General features: G+C 32.8%; 1 protein-coding gene across 3 annotated transcripts; it reads left to right on the top strand.

The window, feature by feature from the left end:
• Positions 1 to 1,450: 1,450 nt before the first annotated feature.
• Positions 1,451 to 21,117, top strand: LOC139520430 (sulfotransferase 1B1-like). 3 transcript variants are annotated; one of them, XM_071313029.1, is made up of 6 exons: positions 1,451 to 1,560; positions 3,999 to 4,153; positions 12,919 to 13,239; positions 14,990 to 15,093; positions 19,186 to 19,354; positions 20,911 to 21,117. In XM_071313029.1, the coding sequence occupies exons 1-6, from the start codon at positions 1,514 to 1,516 to the stop codon at positions 21,039 to 21,041; spliced, it is 927 nt and encodes a 308-aa protein (XP_071169130.1). In that variant the 5' UTR covers positions 1,451 to 1,513; the 3' UTR covers positions 21,042 to 21,117. The 3 variants fall into 3 exon arrangements, with proteins under 3 accessions (XP_071169130.1, XP_071169132.1, XP_071169131.1); XM_071313031.1 differs by lacking the exon at positions 12,919 to 13,239; XM_071313030.1 differs by lacking the exon at positions 3,999 to 4,153 and having other exon boundaries at positions 1,464 to 1,560.
• Positions 21,118 to 21,718: the final 601 nt, after the last annotated feature.

Below are 21,718 nucleotides of genomic sequence, written 5' to 3'. Positions count from 1 at the left end.
ATAATAATTCAAAAAACGTTATAAAAATAATATGAACACACAGCCATTTTATCTTATTTTATCGACAACTTTATATAACTTTGTAGAGCACTGAAGCGGAATATGTAAAATTGAGAATGAAAATTGGGAATATGTCAAAGAGGCAAAAACCCGACCAAAGAACAGACGAATACTGAGATTAAAATAATATTTCATGGACAATTTTTTGTTAAGATTTTCTGTTCTCTGTCACTAAGCTGATCTGTGTTTTTGAATGCCCTGTTATTATGGGGCATTGTGGTTTTCGGTCAGTGCGTCCGTTCGTCTGTCTGTCCCGCTTCAGTTTGAAATTCTTGGTCAAGGTAATCTTTTGAGAAGTTGATATCCAATCAACTTAAAACTAAGTACACATGTTCCCTATGATATGAAATTTCTAAGTTTTAACGTCAAATTAGTGTTTTAATCCCAATTTCAACGTCGATTGAGCCTAGACAATGATAGTGCGAGTAGAAAATCCGTGTACTATGGACACATTCTTGTTTAAATTGAGTCTAATGATTATTTGTCATTTACCATGTTAAACATTGTTTTATTCATGTTAGAGAACAACCCATAGAAAGTTTCCTCATATCTGTACTTCTAGTCTTCTTTGTTCTAAGTTTCATATGTATAAAGTTTAACTTATCTTTTACTAAATTATAATATGAAATGGCCTTTAACATCATAGTTCGATGACCGAATAAGACCTTAATTAGATACCAGATGACGTAGAATGAGAACCAATAAGACAACTCTCAATCCAATTCACAATATGTAAAAGTAAAACATCAGAGGTCAAACTACTGAAAATCAGATTCCTGACTTTACCTTATCTTATTAATGTTAATTTGATGTATGCGTTTTTGTGCTTCTTCGTTGCATTTGTTGTTTTTATTTTGATTAAGATGATAACAAAATGCTGACTGCTGTACCCCTATTTTTGATATTTTTACCTATTGTGTCTGTTTGTTTTATTCACGCATCGGTGACAATATAATGGAATTTGATGCGACTGTCATACAAATGAGAGGTTTAGCTAGCTATAAAACCAGGTTCAATCCACCATTTTCTACACTTGAAAATGCCTGTACCAAGTCAGGAATATGACAGTTCTTGTCCATTCGTTTTTGATGCGTTTTGTTATTTGATTTTGCCATGTGTTTATGGACTTTCCGAATTGATTTTCCTCTGAGTTCAGTATTTTTGTGATTTTACTTTTTTGTATGTTTTAGTTTAAAAGGTACGAGTAGGACAAATAAATAAATAACGATTCTTTTTGTTACAAGTTTTAATTAAATTGAAATTTTTAAATAATAGATTCAACTTCCATCTGAATCCATATTCATATGACCTTCAATTTAATCACTTAGCTGGTGATTGGTTACACATGTACTATTACGTGGTTGTGTCTAACTATTAAAAGGAAAATTATATTCACATTTAAATTCAAACAAGGTTTAAAAGTTTCTTCATCGATTCGATTCACAAAAGTAAGATGGCTACATCAAATGTTAATAAATCGTGTCACCAACAACCTAAAAGGTAAATATAATTATTTCTTCTTTTTCATTAAATTGGAGCATAAAGTGTGTAAAAAGTTTTTAGAAAGTATTTTTTAATGATTACTAATTGAAAATATGTAAATTTCTGCGACATATGGTGTTTGATCGTCAGTATGTTGTGCATAGTCATGTATATGTTAATGTACATTCCTTAGTGGGATTTTTATGCTGCAATGATTTATGTCATAAAAAATATAAAGTACCTTGACCTATAATGGTTTATTTTGATAAATTGTAACTTGGATGGAGAGTTGTCTCATTGTCACTCATACCATATTCCTCCTATATCTACTTTCGTAAACTGTTTGTTTTAAACATGGTTATTAGGTTTCTCAATTCAAATTTATCACACTTTTGGGACATTTTATATCCTGCTCAATTGTATATTTTTTCACATTGTTAGCGGGAGTACGGTTGCCTATACTAGCTTAAAATCCACTTTATTGCACTGTGTTGGATAGTCGACTCATTGGCAATCATACCACATCTTCTTATCTTTATATATATATATGTATTTAAACGTACCAAATCATGCAGATATTATTGATGGACTGTGTTATTTATAACATTTATATTCGAATTTGACAAGCTATAACGAATATGAATTATTGTATAAATGAAACTCACATGAACAGGATAGGTGTGTCTAAACGTGTAGCAGCCTTTCGGAAAGTTGTGCATACAGGTGTTTATGGAAAAGTTTTCAGGTGCAATGTATGTTCTAAAAAACAAAACTTAACTGGATCTGACGCACGCCGAGTTTCTTGCTGCATTAAAGAGTCATTAGTGACTGTTGTCTGCTCTTTGGTCGGGTTGTTGTCTTTTTGACACATTCCCTATTTCCATTCTCAATTTTATTTGCCGTGCACTTTTTTCGCCCCTACAGACAATGATAGAATTAACGAACAGCTAAGTTTCACTTGATATGGTTCACTCAGGTACAGGTACAGGTACACAGTTGAAATCACCAATTATTGTCAAGTATCTATTGTCCCTTTATTGTCCATGTCGATCAATACAGGTCACTTCAATAATTACCGTATAGAAAGTTCTGAGTTTAATTTTTGGCACCTTCTGGAGGAATAAAAAACGTGCATTGCAAATTCCTGTGCAGCTATTAATTTTCTTAAACATAAAATATACTTGATTTTTTTCTTCTACGGCATGCTATACGTATGCCGAAATTGTTTTCCAGGAACCCAGGTTTGTCTGTACTCAGAGTAAATTTTTGAGAAAAAAAATGCATTTATTTTAGCAAAAGTGTCCGCATAAACCTTAATATATAAATTTCAAACTACTGAAATTTAATTATATAAAGACAAAATCTATCTACAAAAGAAAAAAAATACATATAAATACGTTAATATAGTTATATATACTACACAATAGAGTCTTAAATGGCCTAGATCTGTACACGACTGTACTGATTTTTACTTGACCAATCTGAATTGGTCTAAAATTTACTTGCTATTACTCGACAGAACCATTCTCAACAGTCTGAACTTATACTCAACCTTTATTCAAACTTACAAATACAAGGGAGACTACTTATATCATTTTAAAATCTAAATATTATTTATTGTATTTGTTAACGTCATTCTATTGTTAACATCAATCAATTGTTTTATATTTATACTTATGTTTACAAGCCACATTACCTGGAGATCTGTGTAAGCAGTTTTGTTTTATGAATGTGTATACTATTATACACAATATCATGTTCACATTGCTTTATGTACATCAAAATACCAGATTAATGTTATTGTTTTTACAAAATGGGTATAAATTAGTATATTAAGCATCTTAATAAATTTTAACATTTATGTAAGTAGATGAAAAAAATTTCATAGCAATCCTTGATAACTTTGTAAAAAAAAAATGTATTCCAAAGTTGCAGTAGAACTTTATTGTAATTCAATTAAAATAAGTTTCGTCATACTAGAAGATCTAGTCAATTCAAAACGCCTTGTGATTTAAGTTTTACAGGAAGTTTTAATTTTCAATTGATGTTATTTAGAATTTATTACTCTCTGGCCAAGTATGATCTTATTAATCAGTGTATCCCAAGCAGTATGCATTACTTTATAGTTTGCCTCTTATCATAAAGTAAAGAAATCAATGCAATTAAAGTGAACCATTTAAGGTCACCGTATGGCCTAAACAATGACCAACTAAATCCCTAAAGTTTAGAAAGCTATAGTAAAGAGGTTTTCAGCATGACAAAATGTGATACAATTCAAAAGAAAGAAAGAACGAACAAACGAACTAAACAATGACAGAATGAACAATTATGGCAGACGGCAAGTAATGAGAACCACTGTGTAACAGGCATATAAAGAATGATGCGGGTTTTATATGTTTGTAAGTTAAGTTAGTATGAAATCACATAATTAACTTTTTTCTTTTTTTTTTCTTCAGGAAACCAGCTGCACTGTATCCATTTCATCGATATGGGAAAATAACAATACTCCCTACACCTGCACTTAAGGACGGCGCAGAAAAATTGATTCAGTCAATGAAGAACTTTAATTCTAGAGAAACAGATGTGATTCTGTGTTCGTCCATGAAATCAGGTTTAGAAAATTATATTGGTGTTGAATAATGATAATAACATGTCAAAATATTTGCCACCGTTGCGTAATGCTGATTGCTGCTGTTGCTGTTGCTGATGTTGATGATGATATTTTTATTAGATTTATATCTGTAACAACAGCTTTTTGCTTCATAAATCAAAACAAATAATAGCAATAATTATATTATATCATTTTCATATATATTTATTCCTATATAGAATTGTATAGATTACTGTAACTACTAACAATAATCATTATACATATCAATCTGATGGGTTAAAGTGAAGTCAGGTAGTCTATTTCTAGTAGAGATTTACAATAACTACCCGACTAGTCCGAGTACGAGTACGACTACAACTCATACAGGTGAGCTATAGGGGAGGTCTTAAAATAGTGTAAACACTTATTAATTTTACAGTGTTAAGTATTTGCGCTGCAATGTGAGGAAACAAAACCATTTCTAAAATTTATATTTTACTGAAGTGTTGAAGAAAGTGTTTTTTCATGCTCTTTACATAACATATAAAGAAGAAGATGTGGTATGATTGCCAATGAGACAGCTATCCACAAAAGACCAAAATGACACAGACATTAACAACTATAGGTCTTAACATATTTGTTTAAGAATCTAATAATGTTTACTAATGTTATCTGACCATTTCTGTATGTCCTCTATTTTATTGAGAAACAAACATTTTCAAGTTAAATTATCCTTTTCTTCAACGTCGTACTTTATTTGGCCTTGTCAATTTTTTTACATTCGAGTGTCACTGATGATACTTTTGTAGACGAAACGCACATCTGGCGTAAATACAAAATTTAATCCTAGTATCTATGATGAGTTTAGTCCTAAGACAATAACAATCAAAACCAAGAAGTAAACAAAGACTCACAAAACCAAAGGACATTTACATCAACAGTTATAAATAATAATTAAGAAACAACACGAACTCCACTAAAAACCGGGAGTGAAATCAAGTGCTCCGGAAGGGTAAGCATTTCCTGCGCCGTATACGGCACCCGTCGTGTTATTTCTTTGTTCAGTTCGGTAATGATGGAAGGTTATTATGACTGAGGAAGAATATCAGATATGATTTCTGACACACTTTTGTCATAATGACCAATCAGCTCATGATGGCGACCGTAAAATTTCTTGAGTGATGACCTAAATTTGATTTTCATAGCCCTGTCTTAGTAACTTTTGAGAAAGCAGTATTCCTCGTTCAACAAAATCTTATTCATGGGGTATTGAATAATACTATTTTTCCTACCTAGGAACATTATGTTTTTGTTCTATACGTCCGTTTGTTCGTCTGTTCGTCCGTCCGTTTGTCCGTCCGTTCGTTCGTTTAACTAGCTTAAAAGTTAAAAATGTTCCCTATGATATGATCCTTCTAACTTTAAGACAAATTCTAATTTTTTATCCAATTTCACTGTCCACTGAACATAGAAAATGATACTGTGAGCGGGACATATGTGTACTATGGACACATTCTTGGGTTTTCTATATGTTTTAAGCAACTTTTTTGCCATTGTATATGGTCTTGGAAAATAGGATGAATAATTTAAATTAAATGATTGCAAATTGATTTATACAATTTTGATTAGGAAACTTTTTTTCTATCGTTGCGAATGAATTGTAATGCATACTCATGCTCGCAAACATCTGATGAGAAAAATAAATAAGTTACGTGAATGGTTATTTATATCCAATTAAAATTAACCTATATGTTATTCACATCATCTTCCGTTTCAGTCACGTAATATAGCTGACAATGGTTTGTCTGATTTTAGAAATGTACAAAAATAATCTAAAAAAGAACCAAACGACGCTTATTTTTTTTCCAAATAGACAAACTACAAGATCTTGAACCTTTCAGGACTATTTCAGTTTATAGCTTACTATGCGTTATAGTTTTAGCTCATTGTTAAAGTCCAAACGCAAACCTATAACTTTTTGTAGTTGTTAACTTCTTAGGTGCCGCTGACCTCATAAACTTTCACCGCTGAACAGAGTCATGTTTTTTTTGTTCTTTGATTTCGCTGTTATCCGTCGTACTATTTTTGGTCTTCGTTACACTCAAATGCAGTCAACTTTAGCGATTGTCCGATCACTCATAACAATGTTGTTTGTATTGAAGAAATTGAAATGTATCGATCGATTTCATTGGCCAATAAGATAAAGACAACAATCATTGTATTGATTTAATTTCATCAATGAACTCACGTGACTACAAAAGAATTTATTACAACTACTCACTGTTGCAATGAAACAAAACAAAACATCTAAACATTAAAATATCCGGTATGTCTATAAAATCCTCGAATGCGCCAACTATTAAGTGAGCGCGAAATAACTTATTTATGGATGTATCCGATTGGCTTAGTTAAATAATTTGGGCGGGTTAATACATGGGTAACTGTTTTCTATTCTTATTTTCGCAAAAAAATGACTGATCTTATGGGGTTAAAAAAAAAGAAATAATAAATGGATATTTACGTTTCGGTTAACAGAAACGGAAATAACTATTTTCCAACGAACTTTTGGTTGCAAATGTGTTTATAATATATTTTTCGGACTATGCAACTGCTTTAATTTTTTTTTAAAGAATTGTATAACTAAATTTAAATGAAATGGTGCCTCTGTAATATGTTATTTTCGGGGGAAAAAGGGGGGTTTTTGTATTTTCCTACTTTTTATATCGGGCCAATGTTGTTGTCTCTTTTTGTTCTACTTATCGATTTGGTTCGTTGGTTTCGACTGTGACTTTGTGATTAAAAAATGTATGCTCAAATGTTATTTTTTTTTTTTTTTTTTTTTTTATATATATATATATTTTATGAAATCCATAATTATGTTAATACATTGTTCCTCACACCTTTTTTACTAAAACAATTTAAAAGGGTCTGAATGTGGGGTCTTTCATTTCTGTGTTTCATTATTCACGTTTGAGGTAATTTTCTATATTTTTTATAGATTCGCTATTCTATATCTACTTTCACTAATTTTCTCTAATCCTTCATTCATATTTTATACTCTTGTCTTGCAGTTTTTAATATAATAATTTTCTGTTTTGTAAACCCCATCCACACCCTCATATAATTTTAGTATACGGAAAGTGAGTAAAGCTTACCTTTCAAAAAAAAGCTCAGTGGTATCGTCCAAAAGAGGGGATTTAGTACACTAATAACTTTGATCTATAGCAGTTCATTTAACATGTATGAAGCTTAAATAACCTGATGTTTAGAAATAGACTAAACCGATTGTAGCTCGGGATGCACGAGTGTCAGACACAGAACAAAGATCTTGATCATGGACACGACACAAGTTCAAGTAACGTATGGGCCTGGGAAAATAAGAAAGTTCAATATTCCAGAAACTCCATGCACGTATGAAGAATTAAAAAGCGACATTCAGTGTCGGATACCTAGCTTAGTAGGGAAAATATTTGGAATCCAATATCTCGACGACGAGGAAAACTGGATAATTGCCGTTAGTGATACGTGTATATCAGAAGCGTTTAGATGCTCAAGGGAGATCGAGGGAACATACATGAGACGGATGAAATTGAGAATTTTTGACGGATGCTCTCCACAAGTTAGTGGTTTTTCAACAAATAAGAGAGATGTTATGGAACCGAAATGCTTATTCGAATCCAGCAGAGATCCTGTTGAAGCACTTGAGTCCGATTGTAAGCGTCAGTTACGAAAAAGTGTGTACAGATCTCCATTACAGTTGTTGATTGATGAGCTAGAAGATGAAGTTCATGTTAAAAGTGTGGAGTTTGAAAGCGCTAAAGAACACCTCAAGTCTTTGGAGAAAAAGTTCACCAATCCAAATTTAAAGATTGACAAAACTAAATCTCAGTGTGGACAGTGTCATATGAGACTCGGTCATACGAAGCGTAACTGCGAACTTGGAGTATGCGAAGGTCCACAGATGTGTAATGATATTGACAAGCACGATGTTGAAAAAAAGCAGTTTTACGACGCATCTGCAACAGTCAAAAATATAACCAAGGATCTTGAGAAGGTGAAACAAAACCTTCATTTAAAGAAGCAAACATATGAGAACACATGCGACACATTTTTCAGTAAAGTGTTACCTCATCTTGTAATCACAAACACAGATAAATACTATCCGGTAGGAAGTTTTGGTTTAAGACAACTTTCCATGGGTGCAATTCATCCTGACATTGCAATTTTGGATAAACATTACCGGGGTATTATACCTAAAGATTTGGACTCGGCTGCAAGGTGTTTTGGTCAAATTTTGGAGAAGTATCAAAAAGATAATCACGGATCAAAAGAAAAACCAAAAAATCCAATCCAGAGATTTATGGACGAGAGAGGCGTCGAGTTTCCAAAATTTAAGACCCATCAAACTACAACGACTACTACAACTACTTCAACAGCAACTTCCGCGAGTGCTCCTCCCGTACAGTATATGCCAACCTATGGATATTATCCGATGGGACCAATGCAAATGCCGTTTCAGTTTAATCCATCACCATTAATGATGAACCAAAGGAGAATGCTAGTAGGGTCTCCTTTGCCGATGACGGTTTGCAATCCGACGCAGTCCCCTAGTTTTGGGTGTACTGAGATGGACACGGTAAGTCCTGATGCATTTGAGGATGAGTCGGAGTATATTGCCTGTTTACCTCCAAAGAAGCGAAAACTGTAAAATATTTAACATTTTCATTATACTCTTAGTTCAACTCCGAAAATGCAATTTTTCGTGCTTTCAGTTATTTTTAGTTCAGAAAGACATTGTTTCATGTTGTGCTGTATCAAGATGGTATGTAATGTGCATTTAAACGGATAATCAGAACGTTAAAAAAAAGTTTGATCAGTTGAAAAAATGATAATTTGGATTTAAATATTTTGAAAATGCAAATTTCAGTGATATTGACATCACCGAGTTCTTTATGGATAAGAAATATGATTAGCAATAAGTTGGTGTTACATATAGTTAAAATTTGTTTTTAATTTTCTAATTTTCTGAACAGTTTTATTGCTGTTTTCTTTGTTAGGAGATTACCACTAGTTCCCTTGCGGGCTGAAAATTATTCCCACTTATTGCCTCCACTTTGTTGGGTGAAACCATCCGATGATAGAGATGCAGTATGATTGTTAAGAGACAGCTATCGATAGAACCCCACCCCACCACAATAAAAAATGTCTGGCTCGGATTTTAACATTTGGCAAAGTCCTTTTTGTAGTCTGTTCGGCAATATATAAGTTTTCATCCTGTCTGGGGCAAGTTCAGTTCTTACCAAAAAAAAGCGAAATCGTTAATAATGCCCCTGATGTATTTCGAATGTTCGGTCCGTATTGCACAAATATAAAAACGTAGTATGAATGTAAATGGGCCATCTATCCATCGGATAAAAAGATTTTTTTTATATATAGTAACAAATCCATCAACAATTAGTAAAACCCTTGTCGTACAGTTTGTTGAGCCAAAATAACTATAACCACCAGGGCCTATTTTCGGCAATTTTGTGTAATTTATATATTCAATTCTGAACCTGGGGCATGACACGTCGTTTAGTGGAAGTTCATTTTCCTCCCCTACCCTCACTAGTGAAATTTGTAATGTGCATGAGAAAACTATTCCTGTCCCAAGTCAGGAGCCTCTGGACTTTGTTAGTCTTGTATTATTTGTAATTTCAGTTTCTTGTATACAATTTGGAGTTTAGTATGGCGATCATTATCACTGAACTAGTATATATATTGTTCAGGGGCCAGCTGAAGGACGCCTCCGGGTGCGGGAATTTCTCGCTGCATTGAAGACCTGGTGGTGACCTTCTGCTGTTGTCTGTTTCTTTAGTAGGGCTGTTATCTCTTTGACATATTCCTCATTTCCATTCTCAGTTTTATATGGACACAAAAAGATGTGAACAAAAACATGGTTTTCAACAGTAAAACGAAACCCTTAGCATACTATGCCACGGTGTGATGAAGTGCGAAATGGTTGCAAAAAGAATAGCAATGACCAGATATATAGTGTTCCGTCTTTACGAATCAAATCAATGCACAAGTAAAACATTTATACATCTAACAAGGTAAAAAAAAATACATCGCCATTGATGCTAGCCATTATGTTTTGATGTTTAGCATTTGTCACATATTTACAACAAACAATTGATAAAAGTGCCTGATATTTGGTACATATAAAGATGTGGTATAATTGTCAACGATGCGACTCTTCCACAAGAGATCAAATGACACAGAAATTAACATCTATATGTCACCGTACGTCCTTCAATAATGAGCAAAGCAGATACCGCATAGTCCGATAAAAAGGCCCCGAAATGACAAATGTAGTTCAAATAAGAACTCTAATGACCAATTTCGAAGTGCATGTAGTGTACTAGACCGACATATAGAATAGAATAGAATAGAATAGATTTTTTTTTATTTCCCAAATTACAGGGCCCATAAAGGGCATACAATCAGATACATTTGATTTACGTATAATTGGTAACAACAATATATATATTATACACCATTTGGTTCAAAGTCAACTAAGCCGGACTCGTTTTTCGGAACAGTCTGAAGACAACCATCATGTATTGTTCTTCTAATTATAGAATTCTTTAAGAGTTTCTCTTAAGTTTGTCTACAACTTTTATTCATTTGAACGGTGTATAGCTTGACATAGTGTAAAGACAATTATCTAAAGTCGAATGGAAAATTTGAGAGGTTTAACTAGCTAATAAAACCAGGTCGGTATCATATGCAGCACCAAGGCAGGAATATGACATCCATCCCTTCCGTTGATTGATCATATAGTGGAGCGTATGGTTTAGTTAGTTATTTGAGGCTTTTCTTTCTGATTGAATGTGTACCTTGGACAGGTTTTTGGTTTTTGTTTTTTTGGATATTTTTGTCGTTTATTAATCATTGACGTCATCTTCTTCCTTTTTAAACATTTAAAAACAGAAATAACATGTCAGTGGCGAATACATTGACGATCAATGTTTTTAAGTGGAGACGTATGGGCTGGTTGGAACACCCATTTGTCCTATTGTATGACCCCACCCCCAAAAAATAAATAAAATAAAAAACAAACAAACAAAACCTCACACCTTTTGAAAATGGCTGGATCCGCCTCTGCATGATAATGGGATCTAATTGACTTTATATCTCCATGACGCCGTGAAAAGATAGAACATTGATCAAACGTAAAACAAAAGACTTGAATAATATTTAGACATTTATAAAATTTACACATCATAACTAGAACTGCAAGGGAAAATCACGATCATATGTGTAAACAAATACACGTTACACCCATTGATTCATTCACAAAACTCTTGCTATGTTTATCATGTGAGTTGTTAGCATGTGTGTCTGGGCGGGGCTTCAGAGCTTGGAGGTCGAATCAGGTTTGAAGCGACCAATGACAATGATCGTTTCTTTACGTGTTGATCCAATTAAGTTTTGTTCACTGATCGTGTCGTAGGACCTTTCGCTAAAGTTGACTGCATTTGAGTGTATTTGATGTTATTTTAGCGTATCAACGGTGATGATTGAAATAACGGTTTCTGTGGCAACTTTTGAAGAAACATACCTGCCTTTAGTTAGCTCGTCATTATTAGAAGAATGGGGAAGTATGGAGGGTGATTGGCAAACATTACCATTCGCACTAGGTGCAATGGATGGAACATCAACAGAAATATATCGTCATAAAACAGACCCTCAAGAACATCTAAAAAGAAAGCGCAGAAAGTTAGACATATAATAGAATACCGTTTAACACCTTATTATAGTTGAAAAGCTATATGGTCATGGGAACTAATTGGAGGCAATCTCGTCATAAACTAAAAGCCAATGTTGGACATTTTTAGAGTTTTGTAATCGCCAAAATCAAATTTTAATTCAGTATGGAATTATTTTGGTACAATGCTTCATTGTTTTTAGATAGCCCCCTTCATTTAAACTGTCTGACTATGACTCGTAGTCGGACTCAGGTCGGAGTTAGACAGTTTAAATGAAGGGGCTATTTCAAAACAATCAAGCATTGTACCATAATAACTCATATTAAATTAAAATCTGTTTTCGGCTATTACAAACTCTAAAAAATTTCAATGGCAATTAAAGTTATTGAAAATCTTTATTACTACTAACGATCAATGCACATCAACTAAATCAGCAGACATGACGTAATAATGTAGTGTTATTAACTGGCTGTTTCAAAGTTTGTTGTATTGGCCTCGAGACCCGTAGAGTCGACGGCCAATACAGCTGACCGAGAATCTATACCAGTGCCAATACAGAAACAACCATTTCATAACACTTTTATTAAACAATCCAACTTTTTCAATACAGACTTGTTCTGAATGCTGTATTACTTACACCAAATGTGAATATATGGCCAATATTTCCAAAACGGTCTGGCAATGATGTGAATATAGGGCCAATATTTCCAATACAGACATGGCAATGAATCCTGAATTACATGCACAACATATGTTTATGAGTTTGACTGTCTCTCTGGTATCTTTCGTCCCTCTTTTACGTGTTATTGAGGATTCATTGCCAGTCCGTATTGGAAATATTGGACCGGGCCGAATAGCAATATAGATCACGTGATTTATATGACCAGGACTACGTCACCAGTATGACACATGCCGTTTTGGTAGTACTAGGGCTTTTCTATTCGTATTATTTAATAAAATGATGTATTATATGTGAAACATTAATAAATAAGCTTAAAATTCTTGTAGTATTTCTCACGCTCAGCTTTGTTTTAGGTTCACACTGGGCACATGAAATTATATCAATGCTTTTACACCAAACAACAGAGTACAACACGTTTGGTATGTTAAACAAATTTAACTTCGAATGCCAAGCGGATTGGGAAAGATTAGAAGAGGAGGATGACCCAAGACTGTTTCATACTCATTTACCGCCAAGTTTTCTTCCAAAGAAGCACATTGAAAAAAGAAACAAGATCATATATCTAAACAGGAATCCCAAAGATAGGGCTGTTTCACTGTATTTCTTTCTTCAGGGAAAAAAAGGAGTTCCTGTTTGGACTTGGAGTGAATTTTTTGAAAATTTCATTCTTACTGGTATGTTACGCTAATATATAAGTTTCAATTTGAAAATTGAGTTAAATATCACAAACCGAACAACAGTAATATACATTTTACTATAATTTTAAATAGCATTATGTCTGTTTCAACTGTAAAGGTCTCTTCAATAATGTTTGAGGACAAACTATTTGAAAACTTAAATTTTATGCAAAAATGCAAGACCTTGTAAAACTTAGAAGGATAAATAGAAAACAAAACCCACACAGAATAAGAGCTATACATGAAGGAGAGAAATTCTTTCATTTAAAAAGATTTCAGGAAAATCAAACAAAATAACACCCTTATTGTAATACCTCTATCGTAGTTTTGTCTTCTGGGTTAATAGTACTCTTGGTTGATAAGGCCAACATTGGTGTATTATTGACTTGGAAGTGAATAATCCGACCTCATTTGAATCCGTATTTATCTGACTTACAGTTGTACTCCTTAGCTGGAGATGGTTAACGCATGGCATAGCCGAGCTTAGCTATTAAAAGGTAAAGGGTGTCAACATTGAAAGTGAAACAAAGGTGAACCATTTCGTTGACCGACTTGATCCACAATTTTTTTTTTAAACAGGTTAACACGATGATTAACATATTGTTTTAACCTATAACATGAAATCAAACAGACCTAGAAAAATCCAATTGCACCTAGGTGCTATCTATTTATTTCAAAATAGTATACAGTAACGCAATCATAGATTCTGCCGTCGTTGGCGTCGTCAACATTAAGGTTCAGTCTGTGGTGAAAGTTTTTTAGATATCAATAACTTTATTAAACCTATATAGAATTTTATCAGATTTGTACTCGTCAGAGGCTCGTTTAGGACCAAACTACAGTATCCATAGCAAAATTTTGAAAAAAATATTTTCATTTTTTCTTATGTCACTAATAAATGGACCTTATAGTTTAAGGAGGCTCGAGGGTATAAAAATTTCAGAAAAAAATCAAACATTTGTTTTTCATTACAAATTTAATTTATTTCCTTTTGTAGTTGTTACTTTATCATATGGAATAAAAATCATTCAAAACAATCAATTCGTGTTGGCCCCAGATGACTTTAAAAATGTATACATCATTGAAAAAGTTCCAAATTATCTCCCTTGTGTGGAAAAATGCCATTTTTTGGCTCTAAAATTGAAATATCTTTTTCAACTCATCGGTGACCTATCTTTTTTAATATAATTTCCATATAAGCCGTACTTAAACTAAATTATTGTAAAATTTTAGCGATTTCTGTAATAAATTTCTTTTTTTTCTTTCGATATTACCTTTATTTCTCCTATTACTTCAACAGAAAAAAAACGCCTTTACACAAATGTATGCTTCTTTCGAAGGCAGATTGTGAGCGCAAATGAACGGTGACCCTACTTTTTTATTTTATTTTTCTATTAACTATAAGATAAAGTTCATTTATAGAAAAATATAGAGAAATCCTATATAAATGATTTAGACCCGCGAACCCCCTTAATATGCATATGTTCATGATCATGCGTGTATTGTCCCAATGCTTGTATGGTCCAGAACGAAGCAATATTATTTGGACTCTGTTGGATATTAGTCTAATTGTTGCAATCATACCGCATCTCCCTACCTTATCAATTCATCTTACTGTGCTTTGGTTGTTGAAACCATAGTTAAAGCTTATTAACTCAATTTTAACGAAAAAACTGAACCATTTCAAAAGGTGTGTACGTCTGTGAATACTAGTAATGTATAGTGTATAATTGTTTATTTGTTGTAGATGATTTGTACGGTGGGTGGTTCAACTTTACAAGAGAATTTGAGAAGGCAATAGAGGACAATACAGCCAATGTTCTATCAATTACGTATGAGGACTTAAAATTGGTAGGCTTTTTTTATTTTATTTTTGAACAATAGTTGGTTAATTACATTAAAATTCTTTATATGCACGGTGGGTATGGTTGTCCTGCGAGAGAACGTACTGTGCTGGTGATTCGGTCCTGACGGGTGCTGGTGATCAATGAAAAAATGTAAACAAAGACGAAAATGATGATTTTTGACGTTTTCACTCATAAAAAATGGAAGAAAACAGTTGAGATTTTTCAATTTCGTTTCTTATGGGTTCATATATAAACCATTAAAAAAATGACCCTCTAAACTGTTTCAGTAAGCGTAACACAAAAATGCTCATTTTCAGAAAATCTCGAACTGAAAAAATAAAACAAAAATGCTCATAGAGTCCGCTTTCTATACCGCAATCCACACGACAAAACAATTTTGTGAAAAAACATTGCAATTTTTAAAATTTAGCATTTTCTCAATTTATTCATGTCCTGATACTGTGCTGGTGGGTCCTGTCATTGTGCTGGTGGGTCCTGATACGGTGCTGGTGATTTTTGATAAGAAGTTGGTCATATTTGAAACAAATGTTACAAAATCAATAAAATTAGCCAGATAATTGTTGCCAACAGGATCTATGACTCCTATTTTAGCTCTTGTGCATCCATTTGGCTGTTTAATATGTGTTTTCAAATGATCTGAACTTGTATTACATAATAACATAAAAGGGCAACATCTTTCGTCCAATATCAGATAACAATATATAGTATCTAGAATAAGTTAAAAATTCCACAATACTATATAATTCATTTTATGTGTCAATTTGTTCGAAAAAGGTCGAAAAGAAGAGACTTTTTTTAATGTTATGATTATATGTCGCTTTCTAGATCTATGCTTAGCATTTATTTCAGATGACATGGACTCCCCACCCTGATGACCCTGCTGCCTTTCATAACTTTATCCGTATACATATATTGATAGATAAACAAAAGGCTGCATGCAACACGTATTTTTGTATTTAAAATGATTCGTTGTGACGAGAATATTTGTGGTGAATGGAAACTGTGAGGGTCACAATCTTAAATTGCTTATAAATGTTGCTGGAACCAGTTTCGTTATCTGATCTGAATTTTCTGAAATGTGCAAGGTAGATAGACATTTTGATTTTTTTTACTCGGTAATGAACCATTGTGTTGATCCCATGCTAAACATAACAACAATCTCTATACAAAGGTCTGTGAATTTTCTACAAAAATAGTGATTTTATTTTCACTAAATTCTCTTTTTCTACTAAATACAATAATGAACTATAAATAATAATGCTTTGCAAGAAGTTTCCCCTTGATATATGTACAAAATTATATCTCTATTATTCATTGTCTGTGCTGTTTTGATACTATTGCAGTTTGCACATTTCGGAATTGACAGGCCACAGGAGGGGTCATAAACCGTACACGAAAAGATAAAATATTGATATGAGTACTTAATTTGCATCTTTGAATCCCCACCCCGGCTTGTTTTTTTAGGAGTCTGGGGTGTCTAAGAATGGTCGATTACAGACAGCCGAGTACGCATTTTACTTTCCAGGCGTGTTATTGTTGATTGTTAAAGTCCTGAAAACGGATAGATGGAAACAAAAATGTTTGATGTATCTGGCTTTAGATTCAGTTTTTTTTTAAATATAAATTAAGGCTACATTTTAATATAATAATTCTATGAATTCACAATATAAAAAAATGCAGAAAAAAAAATTAATGAAGTGAAATATTTTAGTAAGGAGTGATTACTACAGAGATGGTGTGTTTGACACACAAAACTTAAAAGCTTAGTGATATTACCAATATTAAAATAAAAGTGTATTTTAGTTGGGTATTTTTTCCATTTACTCATTTTCAATTATAATCAAGGCACATTTTATTTTTATTCATGAAAAATATTTATATATAGAAAGAAGGACACATTGTTCACTTCCTCCCCCGTAATTCTTTATTAAAAATATTTATTTTGAAATGAAAAAAGCTAAGAAATCTTAATTTTATTAGTGTTCTTTAGGTTATCTCGTCTTCATTCTCTGACATATTCTAGCCTGCCCTTTCATAAAATAGTGATTTTTTTTTAGTGTTCTATCGAACTTTCGAAGAAAAAAATACCTGATAACCGTTTAGACAACAAAAAAATTGTTAGAAAAATCTTACAGCAAGTGATTCTTAATAGCTATAAGATACATTTTTCTTTTACAATACAACTTTTAAATCTTAATTACGGGAAACTATTCCAAGCTTTCACTGTAACCTCGCTCTAACTTATCCCCATCCCTCTCCCACCCCCCCCCCCCAAAAAAAAAAAAACACCGCAAAAAAACAAACCCGCAATACTATTGTCATTCTTATAGTCAGCACTCAATTGTTCACAAACAAATGTGTTTTAAGCTGCTAAAGACATGATTCAAACGCTCAGAAAGTCCTTTGTTCTATATTTTTGCTCTCCATTTTTATGCAAAACCTTTTACATTTTTATTTTATGGGTTATTGTTGAAGGTCGTACGATGACGTATGGTTGTAAACACAAACTTCCTTTGGTTTCTTATGGAAATTTGTCCATTGACAACAAACATACCACATCGTCTACTTTATATAAGTATTGTATAAATTACAACGTATTTTGGTGATCTTGCAAAATGATCGTAATCCCGAAAATCGTAAACATATTTTCTTATCTTAAAAGGGGGCAAGAAGGGTTCCATTAACAGGCCAATAAATAAGATTACAGTTAGTTTAAAAAAAAAATAAAAAAATAGGGGTATTTTTTCTCTCATAATAACAGTAAACACATTCACAACAATGTCAATTTCAAGAAAGCAGACAACAGCTAATAAGTCAATAACAGTACAGCATCAATGATCTTGAATATTTGCCACTTTTAACTAAAATATAAAAGCACAGAACCAGGACATAGGAGCACAGAACCAGGACCGTTTTTCTTATCACCAGCACAGCGTCAGGACAATTCCGTTTAACGAACTTACACGACTTTTGCAATATAATATTGTTGTAATATACTTTGCATGGTACTTATGACACATCAGAGAAAAATTAAGCAACAAGACAGTCGTTTTATTGCCGTTCTGATACAATGTAAACAAACCCACCAGCACAGAATCAGGACCCACCAGCACCCGTCAGGACCAAATCACCAGCACAGTACGTTCTCTCGCAGGACAACCATACCCACCGTGATATGGATGATACATATTGACCTGTGATGACTATATGTGTCTTTTATGTCTACATAATGTTTACTTTGAGTTATAAAAACTAAAATCACAATTAAAAAAAACTGAACTGCGAGGAAAATTCAGAACAGAAAGTCCCTAATCAAATGACAAAATCAAATGATAAAACACATCAAACGAATGAACAACAACTGTCATATTCCTGACTTGGTACAGGCATTTTCAAATGTAGAAAATGGTGGATTGAACCTGGTTTTATAGCACTAAATCTCTCACTTGTACGACAGTCGCATCAATTTCCATTGTATTGACAATGAAGCGTGAACAAAATTTCACAAATAGGGGTACAAACACCACACGGACCCAACCAAAAACTAGGAATGACTGCTCTGGAAGGGAAAGCAGATCGACTATAGCAATGTGCTATAAAATGACTTTTAAACACGAAATTATAAATTATGCAGGTAAGGCCTGACGGTTCTCAACCCGGATAAAGAGGAGGGATGTCATTAGGAGCAAATATTGTAAAAGCACTAATGTCCTACATAAAAAGAGCAAATTTCTTTTGTTTAAAAGCGGGCATGTCCTATAAATTGAAGCGCAAATTTCCATAAAAATAAGCGCAAATGTCTTATGATATAGCTTAACGACCGGCGCCGATAAAATATATTAGTCAAAAATTTTAAAAGGAACACCGAAGAAATATACATGTCAAAATCTATATTTTGTAATAAAACTGGTAGAAATTAGGTACAAATAGAAGATTTAAGCATTCGTTTCTCTGATATTGCATGAAACAACTGCACATGAAATAGAACCGTTTATTATTAGAATTGCTTATAACAACACAGCAAGTTGGTATTTTTTTAATCTAAGTTTCAAAATTATAACTTCCTATTTTTCAGGCGGCAATACAAACGGTAACAAAAATTGCGAATTTCCTAGACGTTCAGGTTTCTGATGCTTTGGTCAAAGACATAGTCGATAAATGCGCTTTTGGCAATTTGAAAGAAAATAAATTGGATGTTTCCGTACTTATTCATCCAGAAGGAGAATCTACACTTTGGCGAAAAGGCAAGTTCATATTTTAATAATGACGTGTTGATGTGTGTATAAACCGATAGATTTCAGGGATTAATAGATTGTTAGATAAATGCAATTATTGAAGATTGGATGGAAGAAAGTATGGATAGATGAAGAAGCAGATGTTTTGGTTGACGATCTAGCGCGGGATGTTTAAGTTAGGCTTATAACGTGTGATATTATATTGATTTCTATTCTATTTTGCGTTACATTTCACCAATGTTGAATGTATAATGATATAACCAACTGATTATTATAACACGTGTTAATACTGTTAGATAGCAGACAAATGCTTAAGAAGATTCATAGTAAAAAGTAAAATCACAAAAATCACAAAAATACTGAACTCAGAGGGAAATCCAATCGGAATGTCCCTAACCACATGGCAAAATCAAATGACAAAACACATCAAAAGCGAATGGACAAGAACTGTCATATTCCTGACTTGGTACAGGCATTTTCAAATGTAGAAAATAGTGGATTGAACCTGGTTTATAGCGCTAAACCTCTCACTTGTACGACAGTCTCATCAAATTCCGTTATGTTTCCAAGGATGCCAGAACAAAACAGACATAATAAATAAAATAGTCAAAATATGGGAACAGCAGTCATTACTGTGTTACAATTTAAAAAAAAAACAATTTTACAACAAAGCATATATCGAATTATGCATTGCTTCGTGTGTCTGACGTCAGAAAAATACGTTACATAGGAAGAAATAAAGGCTGGGATAGTACAGAATTTTAGTATAAATTAAAGTTACACGTTAAAGGCTTATCAATGTTGAAGATATGCTGAACAAACCTATGATTTGTCTTTTGCAAAAATAGTAGTGCATATAAACTTTCCTTTATAGGATATGATTTTACAGAAAGGAATTCCTCTGGTTAATTACATTGTTTATATTTACATACGTGCAACCTTTATCGATTTGTCTATTACTTCAAGTTTCATTTTGGTCACAAAGCACTTCAACTAGCATTGTTTTTTGTTCTTATGCACCCTTAGCTTTTAAATATTCGGATTTGTTCCTGATTTAGATGTATTTATAAAAGTGCTTTTTACGCATGAAATTTATAAATCGGTGTTTTCAATTTTTCTTAAATTAATGCATCCAAATATTGATCTTATTTTTAAAACCCCTTCGAAGTGAAAGATGTATGGAGATAATAATACTACACATAAGAACCATATCTCTAAAAAAGAAGATTGGTATGAATGCCAATGAGACAACTGTCCACAAGAGACCAAAATGACACAGACATTAACAACTATAGGTCACCGTACGGCCTTCAACAATGAGCAAAGCCCATACCGCATAATCAGCTATGAAATGCCCCGATATGACAATGTAAAACAATTCGTTTGTTTTGCAAACAATAATTTTTATCCTTTAATTAAATATCTTTATCTTAAAACTTGCTGAATGGTCTTTAAAATGTCAAATTTTGTGCATCAAAATGTATTTTTCAGCTTATGGACATAATTAATTATTGTGCTTTACTATGAAAATATTGTTATTTATATATTATCATCTTTTCCTTCAGGAATTATTGGTGACTGGAAAAAATGGTTTACAGTTGCACAAAGTGAACAGTTTGATCAGCGTTATAACAAGGAAATGAAAGATTGCAGCGTTAGGTTCATCTATGATGACAAAAACCTAAACGTATCTTAATAAGATATATCTTAGTGCTTTGCTATTCAAAGCCATATGTTAAAAAATCCTTAATTGAAATACATTCGCTTGTGTCTTTTTTCTTTATTATTTTCAATGCAGATAAATCGAGAAATTTAAGTGGTCAATGTGTTTTCATCTGATTATTTATCCGTCTGCTGAAAATCATATTTTCGTGCAAGTGCCTCTTCTGTTTGTCTAACGTATATATATATATATATATATATGAAAGGTTCTGGATGCATCAGCTACGTACTCTTGAACCTGATGGACTTAATGAGAGGGATGAAAAACAGTTCTACCCAAAACCAAAGGAATAAATCATGAATTTCATTCTATTTAACTAAAACAACTATTTGTTTAGATTTAAAAATTGTTATGCACAATAAACGGCAAAAATATGTTTTATATACCCCATCAATCAATATGTTAAACTTTTACACAAAAACGTCAAGCTACAAAGATATTTTTTGTCATGCATCCGATTTCACCTAGATAGATGCACACGCCCGATGAAGCTAATTTGTTTAGCGAAATATTGCGTGAATAATATATAAAATATAACAACTAATTTTATAACACTCATTAGTGTGTTAAAGTTACATTCTTAGACACTTTTATAATTTAATTTAGTAACTGCATCAGTTTATTTACAAACTGATCCACACCTAGATAGA

The sequence above is a fragment of the Mytilus edulis genome, chromosome 4, assembly GCF_963676685.1.
Source record: "Mytilus edulis chromosome 4, xbMytEdul2.2, whole genome shotgun sequence".
NCBI lineage: Eukaryota > Metazoa > Mollusca > Bivalvia > Mytilida > Mytilidae > Mytilus > Mytilus edulis.
The sequence above is the reverse complement of the archived record's forward strand: the minus strand, read 5'-3'. Positions and strand labels throughout refer to the sequence as shown.

Excerpts from the sequence above, each read along its gene's own strand:
- LOC139520430 (XM_071313029.1), top strand. The coding sequence starts at position 1,514 with ATGGCTACATCAAATGTTAATAAATCGTGTCACCAACAACCTAAAAG. Across the intron at positions 4,154-12,918 it reads GTGTTCGTCCATGAAATCAG|GTTCACACTGGGCACATGAA; the intron begins GTTTAGAAAATT and ends GCTTTGTTTTAG. Across the intron at positions 15,094-19,185 it reads CGTATGAGGACTTAAAATTG|GCGGCAATACAAACGGTAAC; the intron begins GTAGGCTTTTTT and ends CCTATTTTTCAG.